This window comes from Periplaneta americana, chromosome 3 (assembly GCF_040183065.1).
Source record: "Periplaneta americana isolate PAMFEO1 chromosome 3, P.americana_PAMFEO1_priV1, whole genome shotgun sequence".
Lineage (NCBI taxonomy): Eukaryota > Metazoa > Arthropoda > Insecta > Blattodea > Blattidae > Periplaneta > Periplaneta americana.
The window spans coordinates 67137279-67162254 of record NC_091119.1 but is presented as its reverse complement, the minus strand read 5'-3'; the positions used below and the strand labels follow the sequence as shown (position 1 = coordinate 67162254).

Sequence of the window (24976 nt, the reverse complement as noted above, 5' to 3'; positions counted from 1 at the left end):
TTGTGATCAGTTGAAGTGTTAGTGTGCATTGTGGCTGATATAATAAATGAGTGAAATAACAGTTCCTGACACCAATTTACTTGAATTTTTTAGGACAGTTCTATTATCAAGACTGACTTACGAACAAAAGTGTGATCTAAAAAACAAATGACCGACTCCCTTGCTGTCAATGAAGGACATAACCAAAAGACAGACGCATACTTACGTACTGTATCTATTGACCGTTAATATTGTGATTCCTCTATGACAGGGAGTGAGCTAGTGTTATACTATACGTGTCTATTTGATGTGTAAACCGTGAAATCATATTTTACTACGTACCATTTGAGGTCATGCCTTATTGATGTTACTTACGAGGTTCCAACCAAACTTCGACTGCTGACTTGACATTGACTACTGTTTATTTTAACCCATTAAGACCCACAATAGCATATCATAATTTATTTTGATATTTGATTACTAAACGAACTCAGATACATTGTTTGAGTATGTACAAACTGGATTTTCGAAAAAAAATTGTCCCATTTGAAATATACAGTGTGTCCTATACATAGGACATTGGGGCTATATGAGAAATCTACTAGTATATTAATTTACATTACTAAGAAACATTTTCTTTCACACCTTCATCCATTAATTTTACAATTTGTGACATTTCTCAAGACATTTGACACAGAGCCTCCTTTTAAACTTCACACACATTGTTGTCGGCTTTCCCTAGGAACTCCGAAGTTGTTTTCATGATCGATTTATTACTATGAAATCACTAATGCTGTCGAGCCTGACGTCCATAAGACATTTTCTTTTCGATGTGGTCCTGGTCTGGGTTTCGGTGTACCACTGCTCTTCAAGAAAAACGTTGCCAGTCTGTAAAATAATAATAATAATAATAATAATAATAATAATAATAATAATAAATGCATTGGATGTCATATGGTTACTAATATCATCAAATATGTTGATTACTTACTCTCTTCGAAACATAAGTGGGTCATGTGTACCCAGCTCAGCAGTAGTATAGAGCTTCCATGGTGTCCAAGATATTTGTGAATAGAGGGAAGTACCACTTCTTGCCTCGAATCCGGATTTGGTATACAGCCATTAGGTTATCGAAGAGGTCAACTCCATTCTTGTATTTATTGTAGGAACTAATGCAATGTGGGATTGCGATGTTAGTTCTTGAACCTTTTGTCCTTCGTTGCACTTCTCCTTTAGGATCGAGGATTCAAAACTGGTGACAACTGCTACAACTTTGTTATCATTCCAGCGAATTAATCCAATATTATTATTTGTATCCAAACATTTGTCGATAGCTCCTCTTCCCTTTTCTTCATTTCGGAAGATGGTTTGAGTGGACACTTTTCAATGCGATTTTCCTGAACAGTTCCTGTCATAAAGAAACCTTTTTCCTTCATCATGACGGCAAGTTTGTAGGATGTGAAGAAGTTATCCATATAAATAACAAGCTGTTTAGAGTTTTCAATTATGGATGCAAGCGATTTTGCAACTCTAAATGACAATGTTCATGATCGTTGTCCTTTTCTCCCTGGTATGGCAAAATCTGTAAAGGATAACCATCATAACTATATAGCATCCAGAGTTTATACCCAAATGTTACTGGATTTTCCCTCATATATATAACTTCAGTGTGTGCCTGCCATAATATTTCACCATCCTTTCGTCAATTGATAATTTATAACAAAATAACCCCATATTTCTTCAGAGATTCATTAGCTAAATCATATAGTCGCCTCACTTTGTAATATCTGTCTTCTTTGTCAATGCTGCTGTTGTCATTGAAATGGTTCTTTCTTATGTCTTGGAATCTATTACATGACATGCAGTCAGCAGCAATTTCCACGCTGAAATCTGGAGAATGATCCCAGTACATGAGCTCCCTTGGTAGTGTGTGGTACCCACTAAAAAGAAGAATACCGACGAACTTCATAAGCTCTTCTTTTGCGAGTGAAAATGAATGGTCATTTTTCTGTTGACTACATACTTGTGAATGTTCTAATAGCCTATTTGTCAAAAATGTTGTTAGATATAGAAATAAATATGTCAGGGATAGATTTCTCTTGCAGACTATTCTTTATGGATTCTTTCATTGAAAGAGAAACTTTGTCAGGAGAATCGGAATATTGGGGACAACTTCCGTTCAATATTTTCCATTTTGGAGACTTATGGGAAGTTGTTTCTTTACTGCTGGGTTGGTTATTTGCCCCAGTTGGTTCTGAGATGTTGGTGTTAATTGCAACGAATTTTGTAAAGAGTGTTTGCTCTCAATCAAAGATTATCAGTTCAATTGACTCAGCAACGATTTCTGAACACACTCTGACAAATTTTCCATCTGTAGAGACAGACGAATCAACTTAATCTACAAAAAATAAGCAAGTCGTACATCATGTTCCTTAATAAAAGAGCTTCACCAATTGTTGAGGTTGCGAGCCGCCATTGCTTGCTGGTAACACAAAAGACGTCACTGCTGGGCCTATGTGTACGCGCCGTCTCTCTGGAAACGTAATCAATTATTGGTGATACACTGTTCTACACATCTCCCGAGTCGACCTGGTTGGCGAGTTGGTATAGCGCTGGCCTTCTATGCCCAAGGTTGCGGGTTCGATCCCGGGCCAGGTCGATGGCATTTAAGTGTGCTTAAATGCGACAGGCTCATGTCAGTAGATTTATTGGCATGTAAAAGAACTCCTGCGGGACAAAATTCCGGCACATCCGGCGACGCTGATATAACCTCTGCAGTTGCGAGCGTCGTTAAATAAAACATAACATTTAACACATCTCCCGAGTTTGGAGTCGTTCGGGCCATTCTTTCTGGGTGTTGCACTTTTCACAAACAGTAGTGTATATTCCTCTTCCGAACTTAATTCTTCGTAAAAAATATATTGCTATCACCTTCCAAATCAGTTATGATGGCCTATTTCTTTTTTATTTTAACCTACCAAGTCTCGAAGCTTTATAAATTATAACCATAACTTCAGATAATCAGATTAAACCATCTGTGCATGCATCAGCAGTTCAGAATTCTCAATTCCTGCTCTTAATCACTCGTTCCGAACGATTTCTAAAGCACGTTGGAACAGGTAACTGGCAGTTCAGTAGGCTATCGGTTCGGAATCAGTTCTTAGAGCCTACAATATGGCCCAACTATTGCAACAATAAATTTAACTTCCTATGAAATACGAAACATGAAGTGTCAGAATTTCATGACAATTCTACAAGTAGGCTATGTCAATAATGTCGTCATGAAATGGCTGCTTCTCAATCAGATCATGTAGCAAGTCCTTGTGAATGGAGATGTATTAAAATTCTTTTCAGAAAGGAGTCACTGTGTAAACATAAAAACAACTTATGTAACGAGTACGGGATACTAGGAAACTACCGAAATGTCAATAAATGAATTGACTTTTCTGTTTCAGAAAATGTAACATGTCAAAAAAGTTTTGACAAGTTGTACTGTATTTGTCTGTCATGGTGAAACTTTTATGAAACAGGAGTCTGACAAATTGTACAAACTGTCACGATTTTTCCTGACAGGCGGAATGTTTTATGAAACAGAAATTTGACAATTTTTAGAATTTCCATTTGTTATTTGTCAAGCTTTAATGAAATATGACCCAGTATAGAAAGGTTGCTTATTTATTAATAAAAGGATTTTTTTTTGTAGAAGGAAGGGAAATTTTCATCAAATTAGAGGGATTTTATCAAGTACGAGTTGGCAACATTGCGGTCGGGCCTAGTTTCTTTTTATCCTCTCAGGGCCTAGTTAAGAAGTCAAATGTGGCGGTATTATTGAAGATATTAGCAGCATTTTTCGAATTTTATCCTTTGTATTTTTTTTTTGTTCTTATCGTCTTTGTCGTCTAGTGAACTGTGTCAAAGTAAATGCGCTGGAAGTTTGAGGTATGTTGAAAGAGAAGTATAGTAAGTTAATAATTAAAACTAACCTCACTTCACCTAACCTAACAAATGTTAGCCAAACTGGTTACTAATTATGAGTGCTGCCAAATCGGCAGAGCTTAATGCAAACTAAACAAAACTGATCACATTTTACTTTGCGCAGTGATTAATAAAAATACATTGAAAAATGAATGTGAATATTTTAATGCCATCAATACACATGCGAGTTATGGTGTGTCTTCACTTAACACGGGCCACACCATAACTGTCATTCATATTAGGCCGTGTCTCAAAGCTCAAGTCTATACTACGCACTAGTAACTAGCAACTAGTTGACTAAACTACGCACTATACAGGATGTACCTATATATGTGTCCATAAATGTGGGGCGTATTCCTGACACCAAAACATAACAAAAAGTTCGTATGAACATGGGCCCGCAAACCCTTCATTAGGGAATTATGAAAGGAATTTTCTGTAGTGACCCTGATTATGTAATTCACCTCAAACTTGCATTTTTTCCACTTTCTTCATTATAGTTGGTCATGACATTTGTTTTGTTTTGTCTGATTGTCTTTTGTTCTCTTTTGTATTATTCACAGTGACATTAATCACATCACAAGATGTATTCAGTGAGAGAAATGACGGATATGCACTCAATTTACTGTGATAGTTCGCCAGTATCTCGATAACCAGTTTCCGAACAGATGGATTGGTCGAAGGGGATCCATTGCATGGCCTGCCCGACAGCCAGATTTAAATCCAATGGATATTTACCTCTGGGGACATTTAAAATCCTTGGTGTATTCAACACCTGTACCTAATATCGATGTTCTGAGGGAGCGTATCCAAAATGGATTTGATCAAATTCGCAACACCCCAGGACATTTGCACAGAGTACAGCAAAGCATCGAGGCAGGAGGAGGTCACTTCGAGGAATTTTTGTAAATGTGTGTTGTTAAATGTATCATGTGTACCATTACCAATAAACCCATAACTCCCTAACAGAGAGTTTACGGACCCATGTTCATATGAACTTTTTGTTATGGTTCGGTATCAGGAATACGCCCCCACATTTATGGACACATATACAGATAAACTTTGTATGCTTGAATCACGGCTTTAATAGACTATTTGACTTAAAACTATGAAATCATGGTGCAGGAAGGCAGTATCCTAATGCAGTTTCGTTACGAGTTATGTGGAAAAGATAAGAGCCTAAAATATTACAATATTTAAAAAATATAAAGAAAGTACCAGAATACCAATGCCAATGTTGAAGGTTAACGTATTGTTCTACATTTTATTTCCAAAGTATCTTCAGATTTCATAACCTCAATTGCTAATGAGGTATCCTTGTTTGTCTAGTATACAGTTAACAATCAAGCAAGCATTTTCGTTTACTAGCTACTATGGACTTGATTGCTATGCACTATGTAGCCTTGGTTCATGACTCCTGTCGTCACATCCAGCTTTTTAGACAACTATCTAGTTCATTTCAGCTGAAAATGTAGCTTTGAGACATGGCCTTAATATCTGATTATCATTATTAGCTCTTAATAAATGATATCTTAAACTAAAATGTGGCTAAACGAGCGTTGAGCGGATTCCGCCGATTTTGGAATAGACACCGACGCACTTAGGTTAGGTTAGGCTTTTATTATTCCGTCAAGATGAAGATGAAAGCGATTGAGTGTGATTTTTTGTTTTCTATGTTGGCAGTTCAAGTACGTCGGTGTCTATTCCAAAATCGGCAGAATCCACTCAACGCTCGTTTCACCTAAAATGTTATTCAAGGTAGAGCATTCACCCGCCACTGTAAGCAAATAATGCACACTTTTATCACTGCCATTGTGGCGCTGTAAAGCAATTTTCAACACTTTTATCACATCCACAACACATTGCAATTTTTATTGCACTATATATGTCGAATTATCACTACATTAACACATTGATTATTGCACAAAACACACTTTTATCAAATTAAATGTAATTATGAGCAGTGGAGAGAGTCACCCGTCATCACTTCCACTTCTTCCACTAGGTGGCTCCCGACACGGCATAAAGCAGGGAGGACAACATTTGCAAACGAAATGATACTAAATGTGAGGAATGTTGCTACAGGTGTGTAGTATTGTGACAGGTTAGGTTAGATTAGGTTTGTATTATGTGACAGGTTAAGTTAGGTTAGATTATATGTATAGTATTATGTGAAAAGTGTTGGCGACACTGAAAACCCCATTATTCCCTCCCTCAAAATACGTCACATTCAGGAAATATGGTAGTGTTCTTCATTCATGCATGGCGATTTTAGTATATAGGCCTAAGTAAGGTAACTTACATAATTTAGGTTTGGCTGGGTGGGCATACAGCTCTCCCATTAATCACATCCAACGTCCAATACTTCATACTATAAATCCTAGACATTTTCAAGGTATTTCAGCAATCTCTTCTAGTGCCAATTGCATAAGTAAACTTCACCAAAATTTTTACTGGTGGAATCGGTTACCTTTGTGACTGCATTACAGTATCCATTTTTATCTGGCTTATTACTAGTAACAGCCCTCCGTCATTTAAGCTTAATGTTTTTTTTTTCTTTTTGTAATCCGATCCTACTAGGGTTATCTTATTTCGAAGAATACAATCTTTTCAAAACGAAGTAGCTAACTTAGGCTACTACGAACTGCTGTTAATGCACCATGGTTTGTTTGTAATTCACAACTATCGGTACTTAAAGAACTGGGTTTATACACTATACAAAAATTCATCTGTAGGCAGGCAAAAACTATCTTCTCGCACCTTAACAAGGTTTCAGGAACAGCTTTCTTTTCTCTCGAGGAAAGATCCACTCATTTCACTAGAATGAAGATCTGTCTTCTACAGCACACATTGATTCTTCCACTTCATCTGATGAACAACAAATAATTTATTTTCTAAATTTATCAATTGTTTTCAAACATTCTTTTTTATGTCACAGAGGGACCTATAAATTGGCTGATCTAGTTATTTACTATTGTTACATTATTTCTTTTCTCATAAATCTACATAGCACTACAGCATTGAATGATCATACATTAAAAAAAGGTTTATCTTAGTCCATGAAATAGAACTAGAACCACGTCGTAAAAATTAAGCTACACTTTGTATCACAAGGGAGGATATTTCCTTTCAATTGCGTTGTCACATTAAGGTACAAATTAATTTAGCCTACCTATTTGAAATTAAATAAATAATTAATGTATTTGCCATCTTAGATAGCTTATCAAGATGCTAAGTGATTATTTAGTCACATTAATTAGCATAACACGTAGTACAATTTAAATTGATGAACGTTCCCAGCAATAATAATTTGCCATCTTCAGAATCGTTAAGAAACAGTGGCGGTGCGTCAATAAGAGCACAAGAGCACGTGAACACCTTGTTTCCATTAATGCACGACTAGTTTTATTATTTAATACTGTATTGACGTAGTGGGGATGTATAATATCAGGATCGAGTATTTTAAACTTCCCGCATCTCGCATAAACTTCTTATGTAAACTTGGCAACATCCGTTCACGTACAAGCCGTGCTCTTTTCAAGTAGGTTACAGAAATTTCACGCATGCGCGGGAGAAAATTTCTTTCGCTGGCTGCTTATGACTCGTCAAGAGCACAAAGCATTAAGTGAACAGTGAATCTATCCTACAGATGTCAGGTGCATCGATGCCTATCGTTTACATGCTATATGTCGAGGAGAAAATTTAATAAGTGTGTATTTTAGCTTACAGGTGTCAGCATCTCACTGTCGGAATGTTTGCTTTATGTGGATGTGTACAGTGCTGCTACGAGAGTGTAGTTTGTGAATTATTATACTTCAGTGTCAGCATATAGCATAATTTGGCTTTCAAAGACGTGCTGGCTGAATGTGATGGTGGTATGAATTTAAATATCTGTATGATGGTGTATATTATTTAAGAATAATATTTACTGACATGTATTTATAGTACCGTAATCAATCTATGCGAATGGGATTACAGTACTGGTATAGGCTATAGTGTATCTGTGTGTTGTGAATCAAAATATATTACTGAACACACGCTTTTGTAAATCGTTTTATGTATTAATTTTTAACAAACATAAACAATGAACTCTGTTTAAGTAATTTTGAAGAGTAAAGAACTGGGTAAACTGGCTTTCCAGGAAAAATTTGAAATAAAAAGACTAGGTTTCATTATTATTATTATTATTATTATTATTATTATTATTATTATTATTATTATTATTATATGTTGTTTTGAATTTATATACGGTTTTTTCGACAGTGAAACATTGGAATCATGACATTTCATATTAGGCTAAAAACGTACGATTTCAAATTCTCTTCGATTTTGGAACACAAAATTGTGAACACACATAATATTTTATCACGAGCCGTCACTGTTAAGATATGATATTAACAAAGTATGAACACTTTACAAAGTTTATATACAAATAGTTTCATGGGTAAAAACAATTGTCACATACCCTAGATACTTAAATTTATAATAATAGTGCTAATTGCTGTGAAATTTATAATGTGACTAAAAATTGAAATTAATGTGTGGAAACACCATAAGTATTGTATTTTAACTATTATCGTAATATTGTTTTTTGTTTCTTGTGACTGTTGGTAAAGACAAATTCTTCCTGAAGGAAGGACGTTGCATGTTATGTGGTTCAACCAGGCCTTGTATAGTAGAGCCACTCTTTGCATCCCCAGCTAAAGACAGAAGCTACCGCATGCTGAGCGGTTGCCTTTTGAAGTAAGACAGTCCCCCAACCTTTTCTGTCCACTAGAGGGATGGGGTAAGCTCTGTTTCCGCTTTCTGAGACAAACATAAATGTTGCCAATTCTCCCCTGAGACACCAACATGCAGTCTTTCTTACATGTTCAAACAATTCACACGTGTTTTGGTTCGCTGTTTGAAAGTCTTCTGTAATTATTATTACAATTATTTTGCGGAGTAGAGTGTAAATTACCTAGTATTTTTAAAACTTCATTTTAATCATATGGAGGCCTTGGGAATTAAACGTGGAAGTTCACGTACCAGGAAGTCCCAAGTTAAATGCTTCAGTACCCGAAAGTGATCCTCGACCGAGCACCAGTGATTCAGTGTCCACAAGTGATTGTCGACCGAGCACCAGTGGTTCAGTGTCCTCAAGTGATTGTCGACCGAGTACTAGCAGTCCAGTGTCCGCAAGTGATATGCAATCATGCACCAGTGGTTACGCGAATAAAAGGAAGGTGACTAAAACTTTGAACAAACAAAGCCAGAAACTGGTGTGTAACGCGTATGAGTATGTTACCAGTAATAATATAGGAAACGGTCATATTTCAGAGACAGCTAAAATAATGAAACTGGATAGAAAAACTGTTAGGAAAATCGTGCAAAGGGGTCCTGTGACGCCGAAAAAACCTGGCAACAAGAAGGTTAAATTTAGTAAAATTGATGATTTCTGCTGTGACTTGATAAGGCGTGAGATGTATAAGTTTTTTCATAAAGGCCAGCCACCAACTGTTGCAGAACTACTGAAGCACTTACAGAACGTGTGTGATTTTCCTTATGAAAAATGTACACTGCGACAGCTTCTAATAAAACTCGGGTTTTGTTTTCGCACTTTGAAGAAGAAGCAAACTGTAATGGAATCTGCACGGATAGTCGCCTGGCGTTACAGATTCATAGAACGTCTCCGTAAGTTGCGTTCCGAGGGCTGCAGGATCGTGTATTTAGACGAGACGTGGTTCGATACCCATGATGTTGTGAAGAAAGGGTGGGATGATGGAACCTGCAATTGCATCCTGAAGACACCAACATCGCGAGGCAAGCGCATCATGGTATTGCATGCGGGAGGCAGTGAGGGGTGGGTGGATAATTTTGTCTATTTGTCGGCTAAAAACATTGGGGACTGCAAAGCTGATAGCCATGATGAAATGACAGCTCAAGTTTTCGAGAACTGGTTCAAAAACCATCTTTTAGAAAACCTGCCACGAAATCGAAAATGTATAATTGTGATGGACAATGCAAGTTATCATTCACGGCAACTAATTCGATTTCCTACTATGAACAGCAATGTTAAAGACATAATTAACTTCATGAGGCATAATAATATTACCGTTCCTAACCCCATACCCATCAAAGCAGTTATGTTGCAGGAAATCAAATCAGCCAATGTTAGTAAAAAATATACAGTGGAGGAGCTCGCAGCCTCATATGGACACAAAGTGTTACGACTTCCTCCATACCACTGTATTCTAAATCCTTTGGAAATGATCTGGGCCCAGCTAAAGTCGTATGTTAGGAAAAACAATATTACCCCGACTCTGAGTGCTAGTGTGTGTCAACTTCTGCGTGATGGTGCTGCAACAATCGGTCCCCACAATTGGTTCGCCTGTGTTCAACATGTAATTAAAACGGAAGAGAATTACATGAAGCACGACAGGGACAGTAATCAAGAAAGATTTGTGATTCACTTAGGAGAGAGTGACGACGAATAGAGGTAAGGGAAGCAAAATGCTATCATATTTTATTATACTGTATAGCTACCGCTTAAGTTTCGCTGCGGATCTGGACACGAAACACAAATTCAGATTATCTTCTTTCGGTGTTATTTTTTTATTATTATTGATATAAATATGAAAATATATTAGTTTGTAGAAGTTGACCATACAATGGTTCTATAACGGACCTTTGTACACATAGTAACTCAAAATTATCCATTCATTAATTCGCGATTGATTGAATGAATTTACTTTTTTTGTATAGAAATAAATATACGATTGTTTCATACCCACCACGTGGCGAAGTCAATGTAAAACGTGACAACTGCGCGCCTAGAAATTTCCGCACGCGTCCCTTAATGACCGGGGTGGACCGTGCGGCTAAGTTCTTCTAGCAACAAATGAGACCGACTGGGGATCCTTTGAAAAATCCTACTATAACTGCAAGTATTCAAACCAGAATCAAATAAGGGATTGCTATTGTATTTAACTTCAATTACTGATTATTTATATGTATGAAGTTTTATTTAATTTTGATATATTCGAAACTAACTAAGAAATTAACTACACTAACGCCAGATACAAACCCAAAGAACAATAAAAAATGGCATAGCATGACATATTTTGGTAAAATTTCAAATAAAATCAACAACTTTTGGGCGCGCTTCCATACAGAGGCAGCGGTATTTCTGTAACGTTAGAGCCCAATCTTCAATCTTCTTAATGTATCCAGCTGTTTGCTGACAACATAAAGACCACTATAGTCCACTGTAGTCTATTCAGTTGTTGTTTTTCACGAGAAAAGAGGGGTATTTTGATCAGTGTTCATTATAGATGCCTATTGCTAGTAGCCAGAGTTGGGGTGTAGTCAGTATATACTGCAAGGCTGTGTCTTCTGCAACTGGTACTGAGGATTTTAATTTACTTCTTTTGCGGTTTATGGATGGACAGTATAGAAGAATGTGTTCCAGATCTTCATCATGATTATTACACCACAGACAAGTAGGATTATCAGAAAGGTGAAATCGGTGGAGGTACAATTGTGTGACACTGTGACCTGTTCTGGCTCTTGTTAAAAATGTTTGAACATGTCTGGGCAAGTTTTTGTACATTTCTAGGTAATTTGGTTTCTTTTGTACAGACTGTAAAATTTTTCCTTTGTTAGAAGAGAGCTGTCATATAAACATGCGTCCTATTCTCAATATTTTCTAGCCCCTAATTTTCGATTAATATATACACACACACACACGCACGCACACACACACACACACACTCTCTCTCTCTCTCTCTCCCCCCCCTCCCCCCCTCCCCCCCTCCCTGAGAGCAATGTCACTGCCCCTGTATGGCAGCACGTCCCAACTTTTTTAATAACCAAAACATTCAAATAGCACCAAAGACAAATAATAAACTAAGTAATTTGATTACCAACTCGCTTAATAATTCTGATAAATTTTCCAAAAGTGAAATATATAAGTTAAATTTGCAAAAATTGCCCCATGAAATACGTAGGACAAACCCAAAGGAACTTCCGTACCCGATAAAATGAACATAAATCTGATTTAAATGTAATCGCAACAAATCAAAATTTGCCCTCCACCTCATCGAAACAGGTCACGAACTTACAAACATTAATGATGCTCTATCCATAATACAAACACTAAATAACTGTTGTAAAATAGAAACTACAGAAGAATATTTCATTGCAAAAGAATTTAATCAAGGTACCACACTTCTTAATTAACAACTCCTCAACACACATAATCCTTTATTTAATTTATTTAAATTCATTAACAATCATAAGTCTCCATAATCTGTACCCTTCAAACCCCTCCCATCAATCACCCCACCCAACCCCTCCCATCACATGTAACATTTTCATATGCAGATTGTAAGCACACCTGTGTCTTTGAGTCCAGCTGCAACACTCAACAATACAACTACGCAGCTCTCAACGTAATACGTAAGTTTCGCATACAAAAAAAATTGCCTTGATAAAATATCAATTATTAATTACATACAATAGTTTCTTCCTTTCTTCCCCCCTTTCTTCAATTATTTTGTTTCAATTAACGCAACTTTTTGAAACATTTCGAATATATCAGAATTAAATAAAACTTCATACATATAAATAATCACTAATTAAAATTAAATACAAGAGCAATCCCTTATTTGATTCTCGTTTGAATACTTGCAATTACAAGGCCAGGTTGAACCGCACAACATGCAACGTCCTTCCTTCAGGAAGAATATATCTTTATCACAAGAAACAAAAAATAATATTACAGTGTAATATCGAAATGATAGCCGTCCAAATCTTGGATTTAAAATATCGGCATCCTAATCAATTCAAATGAACAAAAAAGAAAATGTAAATTAATGTTAAAAAAATACATAATGAATTTAAAAAAAAATATTCTGCGACAAGATGTGGTGGCTATCGAAACGATAAACATTTATTGAAAATAAATAATATACAATACTTATGGTGTTTCTACACATTTATTTTAATTTTTAGTCATATTTTAAATTTCTTATCAATTAGCGCTATTATTTATAAATTTAATTATCTATTTGTATATCAACTTTGTAAAGTGTTCATACTTAGTTAATATCATTTCTTAACAATCTGAAGATGGCAAATTATTGCCGAAAACGTTTACCAATTTGTTCTACATGTTATGCTAATTATGTGAATAAATAATCACTTAGCATCTTGATAAGCTAAGACGGCAAATATATTCATTATTTATTTATTTAATTACTATATTTAGCTCATTAGAAACCATACAACACGCCTATAAAATAATAAAGAAAAAAAAAAGAAAAAACTATCTATTTTGCTTCTAGTCGAGTCATAGCCCTATGTATTGTAATTATTTACTTTAGTGGTACCTTACTTGATTCTTGTTTATGGAAATAATTGAACAAGTGATACGGTAAATGACACAATAAATAACTAAGTATATGACACAATAAATAACTAAGTATATGGACGTTGTGAATGTTCAGTGAAAGTAGTAGAAAAAGTTGTGTTTTTAATTGCGGCAAATATTATACACCATCAAAAAAACAAGTCGAGAAAGTGTGATTGGGAGGTTTCAGGGCGAATATAACCTAAACTAACCTAACCTAACTTGCGGGGAGTGGGAAGTTGTCTAAATTGGATGGAAATTACACAGGAAGAAGTACAGAAATAGTAGGTATCAGTATCACAAAAGTAAATAATTACGCATTACTACATAAAGGTACAAATATCTGCTTGGCTTCTAGTCGAGTCATATGTACCATAAAAAAATAAAAGAAAAATTCAATGGTGACACCAGTTCTCATCGAAATAAGGGTGGAAAGTTACTGTGAAAGTAGGAGCTGGCGGGGAGGTGCGGGCAGACAGGATCGCTCTTCAAGGTAGAAGGGTAGGTGGCAGGGAGGGGCAGCACATACATCCCATTTCCTTGCTTTTCCTTACTGATCACAGAGAAAAAGGGAGTTTTCGTAATGTCGAATCAGGCCGTGTCTGTGGCTCAAGTTCAGGTTCCATACAGGCGGCCCAGGTTCGATCCTGGCCAGGTCATGATGGAATTTATGGTGAACAAAGCAGATGTTGCGGAGAGTTTAGGCTTTTTCTCCGAATACTTACGTTTTCCTCTATCATTCCACCAACACAATTCACTCCTCCTCATTTCATCTACCATCTTCAATAGTAAATATAGGCTGAGGTGAAGTCTCGTGGTAGTACGGGTTTCCGATGCTGATATAGGAAGTGCTTGGAGATCATCAGGCTACTTGTATGCGGATGGAACCCAGTTCTATCAGAACCTGAGACAGGATGGTCCACTTTACAGTGTCAGCTGATCAGGAAGGACTTGGGGCTGTGGGCTTCTAGGGCTTATCAGGCTACCTGTTCGCGAAACAGGACCTGGTTCTATCAGGGACTAAGGCAGGATGGCCCACCTGTCAGCGTCGGATTCATGAATGCTACCCAGGGCACCTGTCGGATTTGGACAATCATTGGATGTATAGGACGCACAGTGAGCAAAAACGTGTCTAAGTGTACGGATCTGTCCTGTCTTCAGCCCTCGTAAAGCCAGCCAAACCAGTCACGGTCGAATCATTGAAGGTTGACTGGGTTAGTTTAGGCTTTCGATATGCCTTGAAAGAAAGGACATATCCTAGACTATTGTGAGTATATCTAAGGCATACCAAAAGCTTAAACTAACCTAACCTAACCTAACCTAACCTAACCTGTCACTCATTCGACCTTACGAAAACTCGCTTTTTCTCTGTGATCAGTAATGAAACACACTGCCTTCTCCTTCCACCTCGATGGAGCAATCCCACTTATCCACACCTGTCCCTTCAGCCCTCACTTTTACAACAACTATTCGTCTTTATTTCGGTGCGAAATTGATGTCGGCACTCAATTTTTCTTTTGTTTACGGTATATATGACTCGACTAGAAGTCAAGTACGTAAATACATTTGTACCTTAACGTGATAACGCAATTGTAAAGAAATACTAGCTTACCATTACATATATTTCTGTACATGTTACTACTCTGTTTTCTTAATTTATCCATTCATTTGATATAACACTTTTAATTACAGATAAATGATCATGAAGAGAAAACGGATATCTGAAACAGAATCTTTGGTAGCCAAATTTGTTGACAGACATTGCAGAGGGGATTTACTGAGGAGAGTTATGGTATGGACTAGATAATGTCTTTTATTTATAACCACAGTCTTTATTATACCATCTTACACTTAGGCCTACTGAATGTTTATCTACTCCAGTGGCCGCATTTAACTTCAACATTATTGTCTTTATGGCTAACATAAACGTGGGCCTATTGTCTCCTGGTTTCTGGTTGTCTTTAATTAAACCAGTTCATTTTAATAAATTATTACTGGAGTACAGATTATCACATACAGCATTCTTGATTCACGTAATTTATTAATGAAACCCTGAAAGTGAGTTACTTACAAATGTGTGCCTGGCTTTCCTTATTGCAACTAAAGTGTTGTGCTTGGATCCAATTGAGGACCGTTTTTGCAAAACTTGCTAACTGAAAAAACTAAATTTTACAGGAGAGACAAAAAACTGAATGAAGACAAATAGGTTATAGGTGCAACCATCACACTTTGACACACTATAGTGAAGAGAAATAATTTAATTTTACTAAGATAACTTTGACATCGTGTAGAGACCTACTTTATGTTAACGAATCCACCAAAATCTCAATTTTGCAAATTTTGCAGTTAGCAAGTTTTGCAAAAATGGTCCTCAATTGCACTACATCGCACATTCCCTACCAAATATTAAACAATTCTTGGCTTAAGTGCACAATACTGGAGGGGACTTATGGTAACTGTGTAGAAGTCGCCTGCTGTTCACATGTATGCCACTATTGAACTACTCTAACATCTCGTAGGCAATATTTTGTGTCTATGTTTGTTATGCATAATGTCGATTTTTGACAGTTTAGGCATAATATAGAAGGTTTATGGCGAAGGTAATAATGGGGGAGTTGCAGGAGGCTTAAATCCCCTGCAGTATCATATGAAGGGTACACGGGAAAAACGAACACTGTCACAATTCCTTTAAGGGTGATGTCGTTATCTAATTCACTGTATTACTACAAACTTTAGTGTTATTTTTACCAAAAGTGGAGAATTAAAACCACGGATACACTCATCATTTCCTTCATTTCAAGTAGAAAAACCAATAAATTTTGCAGTAACATACTGAAATACATCAATATCTCACCCTTAATGGAAATGTGACATTGTTCGTTTTTCCCGTGTACCCTTCAGATGTGAACTGAATATCATATTTATAGGTAAAATATAGAGGAAGTTCTAACACACCAATATAGGGTGATTCACGGAGTTCTCCCCTGGTTTATGGAGGTGATTCCTGAGATTATTTGGAACAAAAAATATAAATAACTGAATGGGATCACTTCATAATTACGGAGTTACAACACATTTTCGAAATGCGTCATAGTGAATGGAGTGCTAAGCATGTTTGTTGCCATAACTACTTGCACATTGTTGATAGTCGCTATATATGTTAAGCTGTTATCTCTTGTGTAAGTAACATCATGATGTCTTACAAGTTTTCTTCTGAGGAGTATGCTGATATGGTGTTTATTTTGGTGTGTGCGATGATAATGTGAAAGCTGCTGCTGTCGAATATCACCATTATCCTGATCGTAGGATTCCGAGTTCCAAAATCTTTAGTGGAATGTATCAAACATTGTGACAAACTGGTACTCCTCCCAGCATTTGTATTCAATACAAAAGAACTCCTGACATGTGAGACGATGAAAACTTTCTTGATACAGTACAGCGCAGTCCACGGAATAGTACAAGATGCCTAGCTAGCGGTTTAACGTTTCACAGTCCAAATCATGGAGAACTTCTGATGAGAGTGGACTGTATCCTTTTCATTTGCAGCAACAGCTCTTTTGGATCAGCAATTCCCACAGCGATGGGTTGGTCGCTGGGGATCTATCACCTGAGCTCTAAGATCCCCAGATTTATCACTTTTAGATTACAGCATCTGAGGATGGATGAAAGACATCGTGTATTATGTTAAGATACAAACACGAGAAGAGTTGCTTCAACTCATTCTGGATGCCGCGACAACAATAAGGAACAAACATGTGAAGCTGCGAAATGCTATATGTGCGGTTCACACCTGTGCAGACCATTGTCTTGAGTTTCAGGGAGGAATTTTTGAAAATGTGATTTAAATCCACTCAAAATGAAAGAGATTGATACATAATCAATTGTTTGTATTTTAATTATTTTTTGCATAATCCCGAAACAAAAGTTTTTCTGCCATTTTCAAATTACCGTAACTCCTTTATTATGAATGTGATCCCATTAATTTATTTACATTTTTTGTTCCAAATAACCTCAGGAATCACCTCCATAAACAGGAGAGAACTTCGTGAAACACACTGTATAATATACATAACATCATTTCAGTACTCACCATAAACCTATATGGATATAGTTCGTAAAATTTAAATTGAAATCATTTTCATATTACATGAATCAATCAATTTTGATTGACAATTTATATCGGTTGAAATAGATACTGTACATTATTGAAGGCATGTCTTGTAAAGAGTTTTAACGTCGAATTTTTCAACGAACTTTTGGTCTAATGATTACGATGAGAGACTGCTAGGGAGAAGGTTTCTGGATCGATTCCCAGTGATTCGAATAAGCTGTGGTAAGTAAAATTAAAATATATATAATAGTTTGATATAAAAGTGTAGTAAAGGTACTATAAAGTAATAAAAAATGAGAAGAGACAGAGAAAAAGAGAGGAAAAGGGTAGATAAAACAGGAAAGAGAAGAATATTTATTCTCCTTTAGTTCTACAATCCTGTAAGATACTTAAGTTAATGTATAACTGACATATGTGAAAAGCTGGTGGCTCCAGTATTGTGCATTTGTTCCCAATTCTTATTCACATGTCTAACCATACATTACCATCTAAAATATATATTTGATATTACTTTTTTAGATGCATGACATGATGAAAGAGGAATCATAACTACTGATATTAAACAAATTAATTACTTCCTAATTTGTCCTTTGTTGTGTTGCTCTTTTCACTTGCTTCGGTCAGCCTCGGTAGCATAGTCGGTATAGTGCTGGCCTTCTGTGCTCGAGGTTGCGGGTTCGATCCCGGCCCAGGTCGATGGCATTTAAGTGTGCTTAAATGCGACAGGCTCATGTCAGTAGATTTACTGAACTCCTGCGGGACAAAATTCTGGCACACCAGTGACACGATATAACCTCTGCAGTTGCGAGTGTCGTTAAATAAACCATAATTTTTTTTTTCACTTGCTTCGCCGTTGGTATCTCTGTTATCCAGAATGAGAATTCTTTTGATGGTCTGTTCAACAGTTCTGTCCTTTTTTAATGATGGTTTTCAATTTATTCAGCCTCCTCCAATTCTTTTCTATCAGTTACCTCAAATCCTTAGTGACATCCACATCCCGAAGTTTGACAATAGCATTGGCATCTCTAAAAATTTTGATGGGACTTAAAACTGAATGGTAAGGTGGCAATCTGAGAGCTGTGTGATCATTATGTGATAGCAACTAATCAATGAAATGTAATTTATGTGGTGACTTGTGACTTTTAATTATGTTGTACCATTTCGTTTTTGATAAAATTCTCACTGAATGGAATTTTCCATATTAATCATACATATTCAACAAAAGGACTATAATCGAGCCCTCTTGATCATCAAGGAGTAGAATGTAGGCCAGCTATATCAAACTCGGCTGTTGCAGAGGGTCTATTCGATTTGGTAATCTAGATAAATTAGATTTTGTTCTCATAAAATTGACAGAGATACAGAGTGATTCACGAGAATTTACCGTCACTTACGGAGCTTATTTCCGAAGACATTCTGAGCAAAAACTGTCATATAAATATTTGTCCTAATCTTAATATTTTCAAAGTTACATTAATTTGAAGTTGTTAGCAAAATACTTTTTTCTTTAGTTTTAAAGGTAAAAAAATATTACAAATAGAGAATGAACTATTCAGAAGTGTCATTTCTTTAATTGGCTAGTGTTCTGAAGCTAAAAATGTGTTGTTAATTGCTTTGTACAGATTTTATTTTTCAATTTTTAACTAAAAATGACATCATTCTTATGCATTCATCATTAAAATTGTTACAAATATACGACTTTAGGAACTTAATTCTTTATAGTTTATGTTTAATGTGCAGTCTTAAAGAATTTACAAGAGTGGCGTGATTTCTAACCATTGTTGTGATAAATGCGTAAGAAAATGTAATTTTGTAGTTAAAAATCGAAAAAAAAAAAAATTGTACGAAGCAATTATGGAATTCACAACACATTTTTAGCTTCAGAATACTAGCTAATTAAAGAAATGATACTCCTGAATAGTAGTATTCTTTTACCCTTAAAACTCAAGAATAATGGTTACCGGTATTTTACAAACAACTTCAAATTAGTGTAATTCTGAAAATATTGAGATTAAGACAAATGTTTATATGACAATATTTGCTCAGAATGTCTTTGGAATTAAGCTCCGTAAAGAACAGTAAATCCTCGTGAATCACCCTGTATTTATAATTTTCATAAAATCTACTAAGTCCACAGAACAATAATGTTAATAAAACATACAGTAAAAGCTCTGTAGAACTACATACATTTCACAAACAATGAAGATGTATGATTGGCCAACATAGGTAGTCTATACTTCCAAGTACTGGTACTGAATTTTACTTGAAATTTGCCATTTTTTTTTTTTAGAAATCAGAGTTTCGGTATGAGTTTCTTGATTTTGTGAATATATTGATTTTAGAATTCAAGGTAAATTTTCTGCTGTCAGGTTTGATATGATATGTGAGCTGTTTTGTTTGCCTTCATAAGTGGGCTTGAGATGTGTGGATATAAAGGAAAAAATTGAGACAGAGTCGGCTGTAATTCCTGGGTAGCTCAATCGGTAGAGCATTGGTGCGCTAAGCCAAAGGTCCCAGGATCGATACCCGGCTCCGGAACAATTTTTCCCTTGAAATTATTCATGTCTGCTTCACAGGGAGCTATACCTGAAAGCCAGATTTGCATTACATTGGTGTTGTCTACATTTTTATCCAAGACAATCATTAATGCTAGCTTTTTTTGTTTCTTATTAATAATTGTTTAGGATATGTCACCAAGTTTTGAAGAAGATGATATGCGTTTGTTGCAAAAGCTTTCTTCTAAGGATTCATCCCGAAGATTGAATGAATGTAAAGAAACTGTTGACATCATATTGGATGCCAAGTCTTCAACAAAGTCTTTTAGAGAGGTAAGGACAGTGAAAGATGTGTAGTGTTTTGTGCTGTAATATTATAAGAGAGAGATAACGATCTCTCCAATATTACATGGCCTTACATCCAGGTCACATGTGCCTAACCCTAAATCTAGCCGTGTTTATTCAGTGTTAATATGAAATACAAATGATGACAGAAATAATAGAAAATAAATTGTTTTAATTTTCTTTAGTTGGAGTTGCCATATTTTGATAAGCAAAAAAAGAGGACACTTTATCGACACCCCTTCTTCCAAACAGATCATGATCATAGATCATATACAATACTGATATACAGTATGTGTAGTATGTAGACTATTGAAGCTGAGTAGTAATTCTCTTAACCTTAAACAAAAAAATAATACAAACAAGTGAATTGGATGTAATTTAATCTTTATAACCATAAATCTATTTTTCCACAATAAAACTTCTTCACAATATCCGAATCTGGGGAAATCGTCTTCAGTAGGCCAGATGTGCACGTCATCACATTGTAACTTTTGTGGTGTTAAACAGTGTGGAAAACAAAAGTTCCTTCTGCTGCGGTTACTTCATCTTCCAATTTGCTGCCAGGTTTTACAAAGAAATCGGTTGATTTTGTAGAAAAACGAACTGCTCTTTTGTATTTTTCACATTCCAGATGTGCTTGCAAATCAAGTCCACCTTTATTCGATACTGACATAAATGTACCGGCTTTACTTACCATGTATTCATCTTCGAAATCATCTCTACCTCTTTGGAAACAAGGATACTATTCTTCTGTAACTCGGCAGAAAATTTACACTTTCTTTTTGGCATTTCTTGTACAAACTACAAGCATACTTACTTACTTACTTACTTACTTACAAATGGCTTTTAAGGAACCCGAAGGTTCATGCCGCCCTCACATAAGCCCGCCATCGGTCCCTATCCTGTGCAAGATTAATCCAGTCTCTATCATCATATCCCACCTCCCTCAAATCCATTTTAATATTATCCTCCCATCTACGTCTCGGCATCCCCAAAGGTCTTTTTCCCTCCAGTCTCCCAACTAACATTCTATATGCATTTCTGGATTCGCCCATACGTGCTACATGTCCTGCCCATCTCAAACGTCTGGATTTAATGTTCCTAATTATGTCAGGTGAAGAAAACAATGCGTGCAGTTCTGCGTTGTGTAACTTTCTCCATTCTCCTGTAACTTCATCCTGAAACTACAAGCATGCACACAAGCATGCACAGCACAATAAAAAACCATTATGAAAGTCGGCAGCCGACAAACAATTGTAACCAGAAGACGACATATAGCATTGCCACCTAGTGGCAACAGTTTTAAACACAAGACTCAAGCTTCAAAACATTACAAAAATAAAATATCGATAATATTGCAGTCAAAGAATACAGAAAGGGAAGTTCACGAGAACATTTAAAGTAGGGTGGACTAAAGCGTTACTTAACTGTAACGATTAAAAGGTTCTCAGTTACAACAAAGTAACTGTTATAAATGTTTGAGGCATTTTACTTCACTAGTAACGTCGTATTTTAAACTTAACCTAAAAACCCGGACAATTAGCCAAAATCTAAAAACCCACCCAGAAGAGAAATTTAACCCTAAAAAAGAGGACATGTCCAGAAAACCTGGACGTATGGCAACCCCTCTTTAGTGCATTTATCATTGTTTTAATTTCTGTTATTGAATCAGACTATGATTTGAGGTTCTTGGTCTTGTTTTTCTTCTCTTCTTTTTTCATACTTTATCTTCTTTCCTTGTCTCGTTTTCTTCTTCTCTACATTTTCTGTATTTGAGTTATATGGTTGGGGAAATGAGAGAGAAAATCTATTATATCCAGATATTTGACCTTGAACGTGATCGTGGCTTTGTATGTTAAAGCTGATACGCTGATCATCTGCCTTACTGATTATTGTTGTAAGCAAAGTGTCCATTTTGTGCTCTTACAGTGCTAAGGTTCACACTTTGTGTTTTGAATTCCTGTATGTTCATCGTACTGTGTATATTGCCTAAGATCAAGACTTCAGATGACAGTATGTTAACAAAGAATAAACAGAAAACAATTAGATTCACCCATTTCATGTGGAAATAGTTCCCTGCTAGGTCTGGCAGTCAATCGGTAAGATAGGAAGATTCATCATGCTCTGAGTTACCAGACTCTTGTCTGACAGCAGAGAGTCCAGGTACTTCTGCAAGTGTGTGTGCATACACACATGGAATGAGACTGCAGATATTAAATAAGTTGTGAGTTGTATTTCGGTGATGTAAGTTTAAACTGTTATTCTTAGAAGTGCTAAATAAATACTGGCACTACCATCATCACTGTTTGTGTGCTAAGGGGTTGACGCATGAGTAAAGAAATGCCGACCACTGACCTGCAGGTAATGTTCTAATTAATAAGTCGTATCACTAATATATTAAGCAAGAAACTCTGACAATTTTACATGATTAATAGAATTTTCCAAAATATTTTCCCCTCGGAATTTGAAAGAAGTGTTTAACTACAGGGCGACCCATATTTATATCCAACTTCTCATTCATTTATTACACATAAATGACATTACATGAGAGGATCAAATCAGAATGAAACAGTAGTATAGTGATTAGGATTACTTAAAATTTAACGTAAGCATCAGCGTTTGCTGCACATTTTTCCATACATGACTAAATGTTCTGTATTGTCTCACAAACATCATTGGCACCCGACCACACTTCTCTTTAATGTATTCCCACAGAAAAAAGTCCAACGGTGTTAAATCTGAGCTTCTTGCAGACCACTTGACATTCCCACTGCACCTGATGACCCATCCAGGAAACACATTGGTAAACCATTCCCGTGTTATTAGTGCAAAATGGGGTGGTGCACTGTCATGCATAAGTGCACAACGCGAGCTTCATCCCAGGTAGATACGATGGGAAGGACAAAATTCTCCAGCATGTTTACATATCTCTCAGCATTCATTATGTCATGGAGGATGTACAGTATAGAAAGAAAAGCATACCATCATGAATGCCACATCACACAGTGACCAAAGGCCTTGACCGTAATTTTTCAGTTGTAGAGTCTGGATTTGTTCCCCTGGGTGTCAGTAATGGCAGTTATGGCGGCTGACAAAACTGCCAATATGGAAGAGTGCCTCATCTGACTATAGACTGTGTTGCAGATGTCTGGTTCCTCTTGAATCCACGCTAGTAGTGACTTCGCAAACTCCATTCTGACATCACAGTCCTCACATGACAGAGCTTGCACAAAGTGCGGTTTCCATGGCTGCAATTTCACTTCCTTCAGTAACTGCTGCAACGACCCATAGGATACACCAGGTTCCCACTGGTACTGGCGAAGGATTTCTTAGAACTTCTGTAGAAGGACTCAGCAGCAACAGCCTTGTCCTCCTCTGTAATAACTGTTTTTGATCTTCTGCTGATTAACCGAACCAGTGTGCATCAAGTTGGCGTGAAGTCTCTTAATGGTTTTGTAATCCAACGTCACATTTTTTCCCTTCATCTCTGTACCAGATTTGGGGACTGTTACACTTTCATTCAAGCAGAAATTCGAGTACAACCATATACAGACACTCTTGTCGCCATGATACTGCTTCAAGATTTATTTCGTTATACAATAAATTTTTTGATTAAATGGAAATGTTTGGGACCGCACTGAGAGCAGGGTTGCCATACATACGACTATAGTCGTACGCATGCGACTGTTTTGACGAATTGTACAAGGTACGACTGCACTCTGTCGTACGCAATTTTGTACGACTATTTACTGAAGGGAAATAATAATTGGGAACTTATAATGTTGGTTTATAATTAAAATAAAATTTATGGTTAATTTGTCCCTTTGACAAGTTTTCTTCATTTATTATTCCTGGACTAATAAATAAAAAAAAAACTTGCTTTTAAGGGAGGGGATGCTTTGAAAATCAATCTGGTAACTATGCTTGCCATGCAAGTCGTAATTTGTGATCTTGAGCTCTGTATAGGTTTCACGTATATGGTGCTGTTATATCAAAATAATACAGGTTTAATTTTATTAACTTCCTTGTTTGTTCGACAAAGGAAGTCTTTTATCAATGAAATAGTACCTCCCTGACATTATAGAGGTGCCAGGTTTGAGTTGACTGTAGATGAATTAATTTGATATAATTTTCAGCCGCCTCTTGATACTGGAATAGGCCTATCTGCTGCTGCACCGGCGAAAGATCAAATTTTTGCTGACTTTAAGTATAACAAAGTTGTTTCTAACCAAGCATCATCATGCACACTTTATGGCGATGACAGTGTTGATGATGAAGAAACGGGTGGTGATTTGTTTAAATGCTGAATGTCATTGTGGATGTGAACAGTAATCAGTAGCATTTTAAATTCGAACTGAAATTTACTGGTAGACATATACATATATGAGGGGCTCACCAGTGATCAGTTTGGGGATTAATACAATCTCAGATGAAGAAAACTTAGATTTATTCATTGTCATAAAAACAAAGTCCATAACTCATTTGTTACTCCACAGAGGGCAGCATTTCCTATGGAAGGTGAAGGTTACTAAGTGTGAGCCAAGAACTTTAAGACTCAATATCTCAGAACTATTCCAGCTTGGTCCACTCTGGTTGTGAACCCCTCATATATCGGCACGGTTATATTAAAGTAATACGAGTTTAATTTTAACTTCCTTGTTTGTTCGACAAATATATGTC

The 24976-nt window shown here is 36.3% G+C and overlaps 1 protein-coding gene across 2 annotated transcripts in view; it reads left to right on the top strand.

The window, feature by feature from the left end:
• Positions 1-3758: 3758 nt before the first annotated feature.
• LOC138696126 (uncharacterized) overlaps positions 3759-24976 on the top strand; it is a 106294-nt gene continuing 85076 nt past the window's right edge. For both annotated transcript variants that reach the window (XM_069820677.1, XM_069820676.1), the window contains exons 1-3: positions 3759-3918; positions 15038-15137; positions 20141-20284. In XM_069820677.1, the coding sequence (XP_069676778.1) occupies positions 15042-15137; positions 20141-20284 (240 nt within the window). In that variant the 5' untranslated portion in view covers positions 3759-3918; positions 15038-15041. The remainder of the gene's footprint in view (positions 3919-15037; positions 15138-20140; positions 20285-24976) is intronic.